Source organism: Malurus melanocephalus, unplaced genomic scaffold (assembly GCF_030028575.1).
Source record: "Malurus melanocephalus ecotype Western Australia unplaced genomic scaffold, MMel_1.1 scaffold_100, whole genome shotgun sequence".
NCBI lineage: Eukaryota > Metazoa > Chordata > Aves > Passeriformes > Maluridae > Malurus > Malurus melanocephalus.
This window is the reverse complement of record NW_026623332.1, coordinates 2,305,630-2,322,853: the sequence shown is the minus strand read 5'-3', so window position 1 is coordinate 2,322,853 and position 17,224 is coordinate 2,305,630. Positions and strand designations below refer to the sequence as shown.

At 38.8% G+C, this 17,224-nt stretch overlaps 2 protein-coding genes across 2 annotated transcripts in view; one reads left to right on the top strand and one right to left on the bottom strand.

The window, feature by feature from the left end:
• The first annotated feature begins 658 nt into the window (after window positions 1–658).
• NT5DC1 (5'-nucleotidase domain containing 1) overlaps window positions 659–17,224 on the top strand; it is a 119,554-nt gene continuing 102,988 nt past the window's right edge. The window contains exons 1-2 of the mRNA XM_057369003.1: window positions 659–676; window positions 3,353–3,434. Of these exons, the coding sequence (XP_057224986.1) occupies window positions 659–676; window positions 3,353–3,434 (100 nt within the window). The remainder of the gene's footprint in view (window positions 677–3,352; window positions 3,435–17,224) is intronic.
• On the bottom strand, window positions 9,660–16,246 carry COL10A1 (collagen type X alpha 1 chain). The gene is made up of 2 exons (XM_057368995.1): window positions 16,108–16,246; window positions 9,660–11,591 (listed from the first exon to the last, which is right to left on the bottom strand). Exons 1-2 carry the CDS (start codon window positions 16,244–16,246, stop codon window positions 9,706–9,708), a joined length of 2,025 nt encoding a protein of 674 aa, XP_057224978.1. The 3' UTR covers window positions 9,660–9,705.

The window sequence follows — 17,224 nt, the reverse complement described above, 5'->3', positions numbered from 1 at the left end:
GCAGAATATAGTTTTGTAAGTCTCTTTCAATTATACTTGATGGTACTTGAATAAATATAGTCTAAGTTTTCTGAATGACACAATTTGCTACTTTGCAAGTTGTTAATGAGTTGAAAGCTTAATTTCATCCTTTTTGAAGCTTCTTTTTGTCCTAGATATGTTGATCTGTGTACACAGATATAAATACAACTCTGGGATAGTATCTTTTTATTTTTTTTCCTCTGCTGAACAGTGAGCTGAATTCTCAGACTGGAAAATTCTTAAGATGGTGCTTTTTAGGTAGATAGAATGTCCAAAATTCTACTTTTGAAGTTTGATTATAATTGTCTTGTTGTATAAAAGGAGGTTTGAATGTTTAACTTGTGTGCACCTGGAGGTAAGAGAGGGCTTTTCTCTTAGAATGACTATATTGGTGTCAAAAGAGTACTGATGTAGTCTCCTGGCCAGAGGTACCAAAGGGCTGCAGGCCTGAAAATTGTCAATATTAAACCCTGTGTGCAGAGTGAAAGTCAGAGCTGTGAGATGAGTGTCTGGGTCTCTTTGGATAATAGGTGGCTTGCTGCTTTAGCCTTCACTCCAAAATAGCATGCTGAGTAGCTTGCTGCCTAAATCCAAGTGCTGCATGAAGAGTTAGCTAAAATTAGCTTATCAGGGAAGCATGGAGGACAGGTGCTCGGTAAGTCTCTTAATTTTCTGCCTGATTAATCTTCCCCTAAGCTGTTAACAGCTAAGAAACCTGTTACAGTTGTGTCACCTGTACTGTATTTACTTTATATTTAATTTAGACTCAGCACAAATCACCTACTTATTAAGAGAGAAAGCACATCATAACATGTGTGCAATAAGCTTTCACATTCAGTTACCAGTTCACAGGCTGGAGCACTGATCCTGGATCAGTGCCATCTTCAGCCAGAGGGAATTAAAGCCGTGCCATTTCTCTGGAGAGCTCCAAGAAGTGGGTCATGCACCCTCTTTATCCCCTAGCAGTTCTCAAGTGTTTCACTGGATGTCGGCCCAGTTTCAACCAGAGGGTTACAGTAATGCCCTGGAAGGTTAGCATCAGCCACTTGAGAAAGATGCAAGGCAGGAGGTGATTAGCCTCTCCCAGCCCAGAACTCATGCCTGCAAAATGGATTAGAAACTATCACATTTTATTCTTCTAGAAGAAAGTAGAGCCTTCTGTGTCCTGTTCTGTGAGCCTGCTTAGTAAATGTGTTTTCTTACCATTTCCAGACAACATTCTAGGTTCAAGAAGGCTTTCTACTGGAAGCAGATAGGAGAACTGCTAAATTTGGATTCACAATGGATTTAGACAAGAGTTAGATGCTGGACCATCCTGCACTTTTAAAAATGTATCTGTTTTTGCTGTGTCCAGAGCTAGAGCTCTTAGATCGTTTCAGACAAAGCTTGGGAGCTTTTTAGTGGTTTTGATCTTTATACTGATGAGCTATACAGAACATTGCTTGTCATGATGGTTCAGCTAATAAAATCACATTTTGTAATCACACCAAAATCATGGTGGACTGCGTGGCCATGTATACAGTTTTCTGTCGGCTTTTTGGGATCAGTCAGTTTTACTTTACATCTTGCATGCAACACTTGAAGATTTGCAAGGAATTAGTCTAACAGTTACTTTAGTCTCCTGAGTTCAAATGTTTTGAGGGAAATGTACCCAGTTTTAAACTAGTATTCATCTCTCTTCAAAACAGCACTCTGAGGAACTGTTGGTTCAGTGTATTGGTCTTTTTTTTAGAGAAACAAGCAAAAAAAGCCAAAACTCCAAACTAAGGACTAAGTCAGCCACATCGAGTGTGAGGGGAGCAGATGGTTGAGTCTGTCTGCCTTAAGATGAGTACTAGCTTAGGCTACTTCCCTTGCCACTAGGCAGATACTCCCCAGTATGTCCTGTACATGGCTTTGAATAATCACCCTTGCTTAGCATCCTTGACTAGCTGATGCTGACATGTGAAACCTTTTCTCTTTATTAGCTCTTTTATGTGTTGGTGGGGCAGTTTGCTGTAGGAATGGACTAAAAAAAAACTTCAGAAAGCCACAGCATCATCTCTTTCCTGCTCTTAACCTGTAGAACTGATGGACGATGAGCAGACTACCATAGTGCTTGTCAGTTACGCACAAAAGACCTTGTTTGTGTGACTTGCTGATTGTGAAAGTAAATGCAGACTGTTCTCTGGAAGCCTCCATGGCAGATTTGGACTGAAATAGCAGTTTGTTTCAGTATATATAAACTATATTGTTTTGGGTTTTGTTTGGCAATAATAAGGGTTTGGTTTGGTTTTTTTTTCAGTTTCTGAATGTTTCCCTCTCTACAAAACACTTTATGTTTACAAAAAATACCGTTGTGCAGGCATCAGTGCAGGTGTCAATACATAGAGGGCAGCAGTGCCCCGAAACCTGCTAACAGTTGCCTTGAAATTTATCCTAATGTAGGTGTGGAAAGCCTGTAACAGCACTGCAGAAATACTTTCCGTGACCCATAAAGACTATACCACCTGCTTTACTGCTGCCAGGTTACTGTGTAACTGAGCACCTCTTACAGGCTCTGTAGCTAATCCTCTGCTCTGTAATAATGCCTGGCTGTGTAATTGCATCTGTTTCATTCATCACTGCTAAAATTTGTGAGTTTGAGGGTTCTGTGGGGCTCAGCTGGCTGAGAATGCCATGTGAGATGCTGAAGGGGCAGCTGAGGTCAACTGGAGCTCTGCTGTCCCTGGGACCTTTCTAGGAATGGCCAGAGACTGTTCACAATCAAGGATTGCCTTCCCCGTCCTGCCAGAGCTGGGGTTTGGCAGTCTTCAGAGTACAATGCAGTGAAGTGCTGCTCAGCTGGGCTTCTGGATGAGTATTTTATTCACTGTGTGGGGTAGAGCTGTTGGCAGAAGGGCATTACCTCTAAATTATAGCAAAGGGATTTGCCAGTTTTTAAGGTGGAAGGTGATACGGGTGTCAGGCTGTAGATAATGTCAGCATGTTAATTAAGTTCAGTATCTGCAGCCCTAGGCACTTCTGTTCCCAAATGTCAGTGGGATGCTCATTCTGTAAATTGGTGTTCTATCTGATGCTCCCCTTTGCTGTAACATTTTAGAGTTCCTCACAAATATGAATCACTTCTTTCCCCTTCCTCCTCCCATCATAACCTTCTTAAGAGGGACATAACTTGTCTTCAGTTACCCAAAGTTAAGTACTATTGGGTCCCGATGTCCTGAATACAATCTTAAGACTGTCTCACTTGTATAATTTTGTTTATTGATGGCATTTCTGTCACTATTTCAATATGAAAGCTTGTAATAGCTGATGCTTGATTTAATGACTTAAGTTCTTTTGACACTTACAGCATGATGGTCAGAAAAAATATGACTTCTGGAAGGACATGGTTGCTGCTATCCAACATAATTATAAAATATCTGCTTTTAAAGGTAAGTGAGTTCACTGAAGGCTCACTGTAACAGCTGAAATTTTTATGTGTGCTTGCCAGAGCAAATATGTTTGCAAATATGCTGTAGGCTACTCAACACAACTTTTACTTTTCAAGTTTATAAACAGTCATATAGTAGACACATGTTTTTCCTGGAATAAAACATCTTTATCATTACTTTTTCTGTTTCACATGACTGTTTTGATATCTGTATAACATTTCTGATGTGCTGTATAATTTCATTTAGAAGAAAAATGATTTCTTACTATGACTTCTATGGTAATGTGAACATCCTTGAACTGTGTTTTGAATCTATTGCTTATGATCTTGCAATCATATATAGAATCAGAAATGCATTGGGGAAATTCAAGTACCAACTAATACTTGATTATTTTTCTTAATGCTCTAGTTTTGATTAGAATTCCTCATGTATATTGACACAATAGAGAGGAGACTTTGAACTTCCTAGCAAGGGGACATTTTTTTTTAATGACATTGTTTCTCCACCCAAAGCCAACCTTATAATGCTGTAATATAAATTAGAATTGGAAAACATCTTGAATACTCTTCAGCAAGAAATTATTTTCCTTCACAGACTTAACTTCAAAGTTACTATTAGGCATATAAAATAATGAGTTGATAATAAAGGCTAACCATTGCATGTGCACACAGTTAATTAAAATTGTTTTTAGTGATATTTCTTGTAAAACATTTATATGCAGCTCAGTTCTGAATTCTGAACTATTGTTAGCATTACCTTGATTCGTGTAGCATTCATTAGACACAGGTGTAGTTTGAACTTTTTGTTCACCTGAGCTGTCCTAATTCCTGTGTTCCTTTCACATGTAATTGACAAAATAGTTTCAGAGAGATTCCAAACAAAAATAGAAGTTGATACCAAGATGCAAATGGTAAAAGATAACAGAACATTCCCAAAGTGCTTTGTTTGTTGTTTTTATTGTGTTTCCATTGGAGCTTAGAGGGTGATTGGTAGTTACGGATTCCCTCAGGAACTCATTTGTACACAAAATAAAAGAATCCTTTCTTTTCTGCTGATATGAAATCAACCCTAATCAACTGTAGCTATTTTTTTAAATTTTTGTTCATTCTTTTTTCAAACAATAAGGGCTCTTTTTTTTTTTTCCTTAAGTGTGTATCATGCACCAAAAAGAATAATTTTTTTAAGTGTTCTTTGAAAATTAATGAGATCCAAAAAAAAGTTTGGACTAACTTTGAAGTCATACAGATAATTGCTCAGTTACATTAATATGTGTCTGCTTATGTGTATGTGTGAACATTTATGTTTATATCTATCTACCCGGTACCTATTTCTATATGTAAATCTGGAATCTGCAAACAAAATTTGTGATATGACTTAATCCGTTCTAGCTTCTGTCAGAGGCACATGCATCAGAGTATTAAAAATACAGGAAAATGTAGTAACTGATAGGAACAAGTTTTACTGGATAAAACTCTGTAGTATCAGAAGTGAAACAATACAGATTATATGCTCTACTTAAATATTGCAATACAAGAAAGTTATATACTGTGTCCTGCATCACTTTGAAAGGCTTCATAGTGTTTTTGTTTTCCATTTAATAACATGGTCCAGTAGCTGAAGCACTCAACAGGGAGTCAGAAGAACCAGAGATAATTTCTTCCTGTATCACTTACCAGTGATATTGCCATGGAGCATCTCTTTTTCCTTCAGGCCCCTCTGTGAAGTAAGAATAATGGTTCTAATCTTCTGTCACTTCTGAGAAAGAGATTTTATTTTTCTCATTTTCACATCTAACATAACTTCCTGAGGAAACTCCTAAACTTGTCTCCCAAAATCTACATACCAGGAAGCCCCGGTGTCTTTCATAGCCTAGAGTCTGGCCTGAAAGCCACAGGCTTTTGACATAACTCAATGTCTTGTACAGGGTTTAACCCTTCAGAGAAACACAGTGTTCAGTAACAGTTAGTAAAGGTAAAATTTCAAAAGCAAACCTATTACGTGGTCAGTTGAGGGGACGCAAAGTTCCCAACTCGAGACGCTGTCTTAGCGGTGCCATTGTCAGTGGTGGAGCAGAACGACTGACCGCTTTATTTTTTGAAATCTGCTGAGTGTTTGTAGTTCACTTTGATTTGTTGTCAGTATGCCCTTGTGTCTTTATGTCCCTTCTCTTTTTCACATGATTTTTTTGATCATAATCAGGTGTCTGATGGATTTTGCTTTTCATTGTCTTAGCTATGGTAATTGCCTTAGATAATTGCCCTATGATATTTTTCTTGGATGGCTCTTTCAGATAGGCATGATTGTGCTGACTCAGCTTGATGAAGGGTATTAACCCACTCTTCTACTTGCAAAGAAGTGAAGAACTGAGGCTTGAAAAAGGAAAGTAAGGGAGTTCCCTAATAGTCAGACATTCAGTTATGAAAAACAACTTAAAAATGAATCTGTAAAACAGCACTATCAGAAAAGCATAGTGTTAAGATAGCAGTGGACACAGGTATTTGAAATGTGTCATTTCTTACCTACTAATACCTGCAAGAGTACGCTTTGCAACTGATACCAAAGCTGAACATTACATTATATCAGACTTCATTTTCTTCTCAATGTTTTATTCCTGTTACTGGAATATTTTGCCACTGTATGGTGATTAACATTATCTTGATTGTGTTGGATTTAGAGGATGTTCTATAAATATTAGTGACAAGCAGTTTTAAAGGAAACACCATGGAGCAATGTATTTTACACTATTAAGATATGTGGATGTATTATGGAAAAAAGGGTGCTTTTCAGAGGACTAATAAGACTTTGAAGTACTGAATAATTATTTCCTTGTGAAAAAAATTCAGAGTAGATGAGATTTTTTTTGGACAGAAAATTCATTAGCTTTTTTAGGGAAATGTTGCCAAATATAACTTCTTAAAGCAGAATTTTGTAACATTTCTTAACTTAAAGGCTACTTTCTCTCTCCTGAAGACTTGTCTTCCCCTGCAATTTTCTTGACACTTCTGAAAACTGTAGCATCTGTGGCTATATAGTTTAAATTGTGTATTTGTAATACTTTCAATCAGTTTATAAGATTATATTTCATTTCGGAAGTAAAAAAATCATGGCTGATATGTAAGACTTCATAAATTGCCCATAACAAGGCTTGATGGGATGCACATGTTTTTGATCACAAGTTTATGGTCTTGGCAGAAGATAGTGAATCTAGATGTCTGTGATATGTGTGTTTTATCTTTTATATGCAACTTCACATATAATAAACAAAAAGCAAAGATGCTTTTCTGGCCAAAATAAAACCATTTTCAAAAATAGTGCAAAATACTAGTAGTTCCTAATGTTGTTGTTGCAGTAATGAGATATCTTTATTTGTCTTAATTGTTAAAACTGCAACAAAGAAGCAAGTAAAAAATAAATTTGTTATATTCCCTTGCTGTGTTTTCGAGCTAAATACAGAAGGGATTGTTTGGTTGCTTCATGTTTTTGATCATGTAAGGTTTCAGGAATTTCAGTACTTCTTTGGAAGTGATTTTGTACTATTACAGGCTCTTAAGGTTTCCTTTGAATCTCATGTTGGATTTGCTTTCCTTTAATATCCAAGATCCAGAAGAAATGGGGTTTTTGGAAGGGCTTTATCCTTAGATAAGATTGCTGATCTTCATGTGGAGAAAATATTAAAAAACAAAAAATCTTACAGACTTTCTCAAAGTCTCCTCTAAACTGAAAATCCAAAGCTAAAATGAAAGTATAAGTTGTGCTTATGCCACAATTTACTGTATTATCTCTTGCTTTTCAGTTTTAAGAGTTGCTTTCCTAGTGACTTAATATCTGAGCAATTATGAAAAGACTAAAAAAATGGGCATGAGGTACAAAGCTGTAGACTTATTTGATGTCCTGCATGTTCGGGAAACAAAGACACAAAGGAAAAAATCTGATTTAAAGTGGATGGATGGATGGACGGATGGGATGGACAGATGAGATGGATGGATGGATGGATGGATGGATGGATGGATGGATGGATGGATGGATGGATGGATGGATGGATGGATGGGATGGATGGGATGGATGGGATGGATGGACGGATGGGATGGATGGACGGATGGGATGGATGGATGATAAGGGTTAATGAGCTATGCTTTTAAGAATGCTACCTGGGCCTAGTTTCTTCCAAGTTAATTGGAATCACAGGGCAGTAATGTACTGAGCACCAAGCACCTCCAACCATTTCAAGCCTGTGCTTTATCATACATTTCATGTGTAAAGTAATTAACCAGAAGCCTCACAACTACTAAGTCATATTTTCCAGCTCCCATATCCAGTCCCTCTATTTGTTTCTGAAACAAAAGTTCCAGGCTGGTTGAGTGGATGGGCAGCAGCACATGCTATATTTAAATACTGGAAAATGCTGTTGAACTAATGTGAGCAACTGCACAGGCGAACAGTTTTAGTGCAAAGAAGAGATTATTCTTCAAAGATCTCTAATTAATATTTGTCCTAAAACATTAATCTAGAGAAGTGGGAATAGACAATTCAGACCCAAGTGTCTGGAGTTTTATTTTAGCTTGAAAGAAAAGTATTACGTGGTTACTATTTACAAATTCTGGTACTGCTCTTTGTGTTATTTCCATACAAACATTTGGTTGTAGTTTTTATCATAGTAGCACCAATTTGCTTGCCTATGTCTACTGGGTTGCTAAAATAAATAAATCTCATGTTACGCTCTCTATGTAAGCATTTGTCATTTTACTGAATTATAGCCTAAACCACAGTCTTCTTTATCCAGCAGCTCTTAAAAAGAGAAAGAAAAAAAACAATTCTTCAAGTTGCTTTCTTCACAGTTTCCAAAACATTATGTAGTTTTGCTAATGATGGATCATCCATCAAGGAAAAGGTATCCTAGTGTATTTTATTAATCCTAGTGTATTACCAAGAATTTAGGACATTGCTGATTTCAAATGTACACAACATAACAAACTGCAAGTTCTGCTTTAAAGAGGAAAAGGTAATATCACAAAAAATGTAAACGTAGGCCTGCATACTTTCAGTGCAAGCGATTAAAAGTGCTTGTTTAAAGAAAAACCAAAGCTAACTATAATGGTTTTAAGGGTTCATAAGGTTTTGATGTATATGATACTTTTAAAGCACATGATTATCAGCTGTCATTGTAAGAAACGTGTGATCAAACTATTATGGTGTCATAATTCACAAGCTAACTTTCCATCGTAGCGTAACAAATGAGTTATTTAAAAAATGACTAATGTTTGTGAACTGTTTGATTGCAGATATGGTAAATATGGTTATGTTTACTAATTACTGCCATCATCTGATAAATTTACCAAATAAGTAAAATATATTTCTCACACTATTGTGTTTTAAAGGAATAAACTGCTCAGGAAAAATCCAGGCAAGGATTATCTCCAGTTTAGGGGCAGTAAAGCTGTTCTGTTTTTCTAAGAGTCTGCATGCTTGTGAAGATATGTTTTTAAGGTTTGAATTTGGTCAATGTTGTTTTATAGTACTCTGCATATTGTGGTTTTACAGAATGTTAGGAGATTTAAAAATATTGAACTATTTTGTTATATCAATGTGCATTAAAGAAAGCCAAGTGGATTTCAAGGCTTCAAATCTGGTTGCCTTTTCATATTGTGACACTTTAGATCTTCAGTAACATGTAATAATTTGTAAATCTACCTTTGTCCAAAGTAGTTATTAATTACTAAGAACAGTAGAACTAACTGAAAACTGTGATGTTGATATGTACTGTATTAGAGTTCTCATTCTCATCTCCTGTTTGGTAGCTTAAGATTAAGCTGGATGTGGAATGTTCCTGAACTGTATTGTCCAACTGTTGAGGTGACTGTGGTATATTTGAAACCATTTATTTTGAATAAAATACCTTCAGTTAATTCAAGTGCAGTGAGTATTATCTAGCATCCTTTATTGTCTTATGAAAAGTGGTTGTTAGAGATTCTGATTTTCCTTTCAAAAGAAAAAAAGTTAAAAAGGAGAGAGACTGAATTATATTAATCCATAAAATTTTATTGTTGCATTCAGTCAGACAATTAATCATCATTCGAAACAAACTTTTAATGACAATTCTCTAAAAACATACAATATTATTCTACCAGCTTTGAACCACTCTCTTCTACCTTATCACTCCCTCCTCCATTCCTGTTGCAACATTGAAGTTGCATGACCTGCTAATGACAAATCAGATCAGTACAGGGTTAAAATGGTGTGAAGGAGAGTGCGTCAGGACAAGGAAAGGGGGATATTAGATGTGAGCAAACAGGAAACCTGAGAAAGAAGAATGAACATAGTCAGAGGAGTAGAGACCATTAGATTCTGAATTGGGCAGTTGGAGCCATACTTGGTCATTCTCCATGAGATCAATGACAGCACTGCCAGAAGCCTGGTCAAGGTATCCTTTCTTGTACTCATCATAGGTGTACATGAGTGGGGAACCATTTTTGTAGAGTGCAACCCAAACATTTGTTCCTTTTGCATGTACATGGTAGGAGAAATAGTACAGTCCGGGGGTCCTGCAAGTGAAGATTCCTGTTCTGGGGTCATAATGTTGCTGCCTATTGTACAAGATTTTGTCAAATTTGATGGGGACTGTGGCTGCAGGGTAAGCTTTTGAGAGGATGACACTGAAAGCAGACACTGGCATCCCTGTCAGAGCTTGGTTTACTCCTCCTTTTATGAAGGAGATCCCTGACAGGTCCCGAGACTCTCCCGCTTTAACATAGCCTTCGGGCATTACAGCTTGGCCAGGGGGACCAGGAGGACCTGGGGGGCCGGGCATGCCGGGCTCACCATTGCTGCCTTTAGGCCCGGGGGGCCCAGGTGGTCCCATGGGTCCACTCAAGCCTTTGGTGGAAATGCCTGCGGGGCCCGGCAGTCCTGGTGCTCCTGGCTCACCCTTTGCACCGGGGGCTCCTGGCAGGCCAGGGGGGCCAATGGGGCCTCTGATCCCAGGTATTCCTGAAGGCCCTCTGGGGCCTGGCTCACCATTGGTCCCTGGCACGCCCTTGGCTCCCTGGGGACCCATTGGACCAGGCAGCCCAGGTAGCCCAGCAGGGCCGACGTCACCTTTTGCACCTGGGAGACCTGGGTGTCCCTTAGGACCGGCAAGACCCTGCTCTCCTGGGTATCCTGGTTTTCCCTCTAATCCTGGTAAGCCTCGTTCCCCCTTGGCCCCTGGGAATCCCGGGAGGCCTGCAGGGCCCATGTCACCTTTGGGCCCAGGCAGGCCGTTCTCACCAGGCACACCTTTGAGTCCGTGAGGGCCCATGCTCCCTGGTGGCCCAACCGGCCCTGGTTCTCCTGGCACACCAGCTGGACCTTGGTCTCCTTTAGGGCCTGGAAGGCCAGGGGGACCTTCAGGCCCTCGGTGTCCCTTCATTCCCGGCAGTCCTGGCTTTCCGAAACCTGGGAGTCCCGGGGATCCAGGCAACCCTGCAGGTCCGGGATGTCCCTTGGCTCCAGGGATGCCTGCTGCTCCTGGTGGTCCCATTGGCCCAGGCTTGCCAATGCCAACTTCTCCAGGTTCTCCTGGGAGACCCTGGGGACCTGGGAGACCAGCTGGTCCTGGGGCACCTCGAAAACCTCGGTCACCTTTCAGACCTGGCTGACCTGGGAGACCACTTTCACCAGGCTTCCCTATCCCAGCAGGACCAGGGGGGCCCCGGGGTCCCTGTGGACCTGGAAGACCCCTGCCACCTGGGCGGCCTGGAATGCCAAATCCATTTTCTCCCTTTTGTCCATTTATACCAGGAATGCCAGGCTCTCCTTTCTCACCAGGAGGTCCCCTTGGCCCCTGAGCTCCTGGAGGGCCTTGTGGTCCTGGCTTGCCAGGGACAGTCAATCCTGCAGGGCCGGGAGTGCCGGGGGGCCCTTGTGGCCCTCGTGCTCCTGGGAGTCCAGCAGGTCCAGGTTCTCCTTTCTCACCGTTTAGTCCTCTTGCTCCTGGCTTTCCTGGTAGACCTGGCACTCCTGGCTTTCCGACCGCAGAGAATCCAGGTGGTCCTGGGGGACCAGGAGGGCCTTGGGGACCCGGACTTCCAAATCCTGGCTTTCCTGCTGGACCTGGTTGTCCCCTTGGTCCAGCGGGGCCTGGGGGACCAGGGGGTCCTTGTTCTCCCCTTACCTGCACACCTGTGAGAAAGAGGGAATCAGATCAACCAGGGCATCTACAACTTACTTGCAGGCAATGTAGCATGGTGGTGAAGTGCATGAAGGGTTAATTTAACCTTCAACCTTGTAGAGGTCAAGTTTCAGTTGCTGTCATGGTCACTGAGAACCTGACATTGTGAATAAAAGTGTTTCAGAGCCCTTACAAGCAGTAAGTGACAATTTGTTGGAAATGTGAGTAAAAAGGTCTGTAGAAATTTTTTTTTTTTTTTCTTCAATATATTCAGGGTCATCAGAGAGATTAAAAAACGCTGTGCAAATAGATGCAGACAATTAAGTGAGGATAAAAAACAAAACAGCCTGGTAACAGATTTAGCAGGTCATCAAATTTGAAGAATGAAATCACAGAAAGCTGTCTGTGCAGGTGTAGCAGCTTTTAAGAATTTTCTTCTTCCCAGCCCTCTACTTTCAAAAGTGAGCCATGGCACTGGTTCTTTTGTAAACATATGAATGTTATATTTTCAGATATTTGGTGAAAGACTTCTGCCTTTCATAAAAACGTCACGAAATGGCAGGTTACAACATGTCAATAGCAGGTTACAACTGATAATTCCTTCTACTGCTATCAGAATTCTGGCACTGTTACGGGTTTTTTTTAATGCTGCTTCATTTTCCCAGTTACCAAAACAGCAGGTGGAGCCACTTAGCCAAATGTCTCAAATAGAGGAAAAAACAAACAAGCTCACTGCTTTCTGTGTGCTTTGGAGGAGCCTGCTGCTTCATGTTGGATTTAGCATGTTGATTTGTTGGACATTACACACGAGATTAACATGGTATCGTGAGACTACTTCACTCATTTGCAGCAGCTGACAGCATTATAGAACAAAATAGCCTATCTGTGATGGATGTTAATTTAAGGAGTAATTTTAAAAATAAAAACTGAARGGTGYGAAAAGAGCCTGGATTCTGTTTTTTATACACAACATGTTCTATTGAATGCTTATTTAGAAAAGGTTGATAATTCATCAACAATTGCATCAGCTATAATTTTTCTTTTTAGCCTCTCACAAAAAGACCAGTGTATGTATTACATATATGTATATTCATGAAAGCTTATGCAATGGCTATTCAGCTGTCTCTTAGACAATAATAAACTGCATTTTCCAATCTGTGGCTGGTCTTGTTGAACCAAAAATGAGGTGAAGGAGGAAACTATTCTTCTACATATTGGTTTGCTTTTGGTTTTTTGGGTTTTTTTTTTAAATAATAGAGGTATGCTTATGAAATACATTTGATTTTGGTTTGTTATTCAATCTGCAATATTGCCTTCTTCCTGAACTGACAAGCAAATTGTTCTTATCTAGCAAATGCAGAGTGCATTTTCTTTTCTGATGCATAAAATCAGCACAAACACATATCAGCTTATTTTGTACATCTTCCTACCTCATCTGTCTCAAGGCTATGAAACAGAAGATAGCTGTTCAAGTCCTACATATAGAAAGCAAGCAAGGTCTGTGATCTATTGACAAACTTTTTTTTTCTGGTGGAAAATTACATCTTTATCTCAGAGTGCATCTCCTTATTGCTTTTACCATATTTTCAATGCAGATATATCAGTCCTAGGTTCACAGAGTGGTGGGTCCTGCCTTTTTTGCATAAGATGTAAAGACTTTGTCAGGACTCATGTTGTTGTATAGATTTTCTGTGAGCTATTTCAAAATTGTGCTTTTAGATTAAAATTGTAATTTTAATTGCGCTGTCTAMAAGCAATGGTTATTCCTCAGAGGAAAGGACTGCTGAATGCATTATTGAAATAGAATTTATACCAAGAACACTGAAGTATTGATAGGCTACTCTTTAACATGTCTCAGCGCGTAACTTGATGCAAAATTGGTTTGCATTCTCTAGTGCAGTCAAACATCATGTATGTATTGAATTAAATATGTAGTCTTTAACATAACCTGCAGTAATGGCTTATTTAAGCATTGCTGAATAGTCAGGCCCCATTCAATTACTGTTTTGAAACTGGACTTTTCAAATATTTCAAGCCAAAGAGCTGCTGGTTAAAAAATTATATTGTGGAGAGCTGTCAAGACCAAGATTTTTAAAACAATTTCACCAAACTAAGTGAAGCTTTAAGAGGCTTTGGTTGCCAGCAGAAATTGTGTGATCTTTTTTGTTATCCTGAGTCACCAGTTTGGGTTTAGAATGAGATTTCAGTTCCAGGCTGCTTTCTTACAAAGCTGCACAAAGCAAAAAGATAATTGATTGATGACTGTATCTGTAGAAGCCTTTGCTCGGTGATCAAATAGGAAAAGTAAGCTATGATGAAAAGCTTTCCATTGCTACTTGAGCTACTTGCATGTGGAAGAACTCACTAGACAAAAGCTGGATTGATTTGGTTCTGTAGTTTCTCCTGTTTTATTCTTCTGAGATCATCTCAGATTAGGAGTGATGATCTCTAAGTCTTCCCTCTTTAAATTCTTCTAAACTCTTTATAGAATATTTGTTTCCCAGGCTCAAGAATAACAGTCCTCCATTTTTATGTGTTCACTAAAATGAAAATTTGTCCAGTATTTTTGAGTGACTGGACTCACATGTCTGTAAAACTCTAGGTTGGTTCCTGCTTTTGAGGTCTAGTGTATAGTCTTCTGTTGTCTTTCCTACATAGAGAGCATTTTATACTTCTCAGGTTTTATATAATCATTTTCATTCTTATTATGTTCTGTGTTAGTATACAAAGTGAAAACTTGGTTCAGGACAATTCATTTCCCCCTTTCACACCATTGTCTGTCTGCTCTGATTCTTGCTTACTTTGTTGCTGGTTTCCCACTTCCAAAATATTTTCTATAGAGGGGGAAAGAAAAACCACTGTGAGGAGAAGTAAGTGAAGTATGGTAGAGGATAGCCAAGTAAATATTATACTTCACTTAAAAATAGTATAAATATGTAAATTATTCTGAATAAAGTAATGGAAAAACACTATGAAAATCTAATGAAAAAGGGGTGAGAAAATGCAGTATTTAACTCAGTGAGAATTCTAGTTAGTAAGTCCTGAGAGTAGCTGTTTATGTACATGTACCTAAATTTGATCTGGGAGTGCTATTAGGATTCCAGGAAGTCCTCATGCTGAAGGCAATGGATGAAACTGTGACAGTGTGTTAGTACAGCCCAGAAGAACTTTTTGGGCTAAGGTTTCCAGCTCTGCTGCTTTCGTTCGGTTCTTTCTGCAGAGAGTCTTGGAGCATGTGGATTGGAGTGGTTGGTATGGGGCCAGTGCTAACTCCAGTTGGTATGAGACCAGAGTGTCTTTGGGCTGTTCGTGATCAGACAGTCCATAGGATCAGTCTGTAGAGCTAATCTGAAACAAAACCTCCTAAATGAAGGTAATGTGGATGCAATGCCCTGAGCAGCAATTCTGCTCTCCAGATTCGCCCATGTCCTTTTTCTGGTGAAGAGAACCTTATTTGCTACTGCTATTTTCTGAGTCCCTCATTCAGTTTCCTTGTTTCTGCCCAAGTGTGATTACTACAACTGAAAGTGGATGGGATACAGCAAAAAAGAAAGCTATTTTAAATAGCTTGATGATGTCTGAAAGAAAACAATGCTATTCTAAGGGGGAGAGGGCAGGTGTTTACAAGGAAGATTCAGTTCTCTTAATTTAAATTATGACAATTTTGAATGCAGATCAGAAGCTTCGATTTCAGTTTTTTGAAACAGACTTTGGACTAAGCATGAAAAAAATAAAACATAGCTCAAATAGTTTCAAACATTAGGTATAGCCACCCATTTGACTTACAAGGACAGAGGGGATAACCAGAAATAAGATGGTGCAATGTATAGCATTGCAGTTATGTATTGCCTATACAAGCTGCCATTAGACTGATAAATGCAATGAAGAGGGTTTTTTTTTTTTTTTTAACACTTAAAATAACAGATTACTATGTGATTTATCTATAATTAAAGCATAAGCTTAAATCACTCATGAAAAAAACTATGTAGAAATTTATGGCACATTTTACAACTATATGTCATCTTATTTTGCCTTTCTAGGCTTCAAACAKGTCTTCATTTGCCCATGTGTGTCATATATACATTTAAATTCATACCTAAGGTCTTTTCTGAGCACAGATAACATGACAAAATATGTAAAAGTTCTTCCTGAATATTGTAGGTGACAGTTCTGTTGCTTGTTGAATCAAGAAATGTGAGGATAATTAGCATATTGTACATAATTATGTGCACAATCATGTTGCATTRCTCCCAAAATTGAAGTGAAGATTTGGAGCTGTTACTGTGTTTCTGCTCTRTATGTCTTTGGTGATTATTGTGTAAAAAAATTGTCTGACAGGTATGTATGTTTGTCAGTAGGAGGCAACTCCAGAGCCACTGCAAATACTTTCTGCAGTGATAAAATTATTTTAATAAACCTAAACTCTTAGTGAAGGAATACTAGYAGTATAAATGAAGAGATTTTGTTCAGGTATTTGCCCTCTAGGAATAATTGTGTTAGTTTGTTATGAAAACATAGTAAACTTACCTTGACTCTTTACATTATATGGTAGAAAATGGGGCCCCTTGATGCTGGATTGTTTCTGATATCGCTCAGAAAAATATCCATCACCACCATGGACAAAGTTCAGACAAARCAGCAGCAGCAAAGATATTTGTAAATGCATGTTTCCAAACCTGTTCTGTGTTAGAAAAGGTAGAAAAAGTTTGTTGTAAAGAAAAACTGTGTAGTGCTGTTTCTTGTGCATGAATAAAAGAGTTTTCTTAAATTATTAGTATTAAAAGTAACATTATTTTTGCTTACTTCCTTCTGATTTCACTAGTTGTGAAGAATCTTCTAAGAAAAAGGGAATCATCATTGCTATCACTTTGAATGATAGGGTTCGTATATAGAATAGCTTAGAGGCAATAGTCTCACTCTTAAGAAAARAATAATTTTAGTTGGATGACAGCCTATTCAAGAAAGCAATATTCAGAAACAGTGATTACTTAAACTAGAGCTCCAAAGTAGGTTTAGGTGTTCCATATATCAAAACTGCTGAAATGAAGAAAAGTTTTCAGTGATAATACATACACACTTTCACCTCACTGCCTCTGTCTAATGYTATAGCAAATGAAGGATGAAGTCCTGGCTCCTTCATCATCARTGGCAAAAATCTCACCAAGGTTGAAACCAAGTTTTTACCTGTGGCCTTACAAATAGCCCCAGTGGCAGTGAGGTTGCTGGCCCTTAAATATCAACWCTATTCCCTACCCAGACAGAAAACAGGTATCCTGAAGAAGTTACCTTCAAAACCAAAGAGAATAAAATAAAATCGTGACATACCGAAATGTTGTGGAGCTCCAATGCAGAGTGGTAGMGGAGTAAATCCTCCTCTACTGAGGTGTTCTTCTGCCACTGGTGAGTGAGCAGAAGCTGATGATTTCTAGTGTCACCCTTGAGTATTTATCTGGTTYTCCCCTTAGTTGGGTGACTACTGAGCAATAAGCTCCTCCCCCAAAATCAGTARGCAGTAATTATCTCTGTGTGTATAAGTGTGTTTTTTAGGGGTGGGGGAGAGCTATTTTGGGCAGTCATCCTAGATTCTTCTAAGAGGTTTTTTTGTTAGTTTTTTTTTAAATTATTTTATTGGATTTCTTACCAT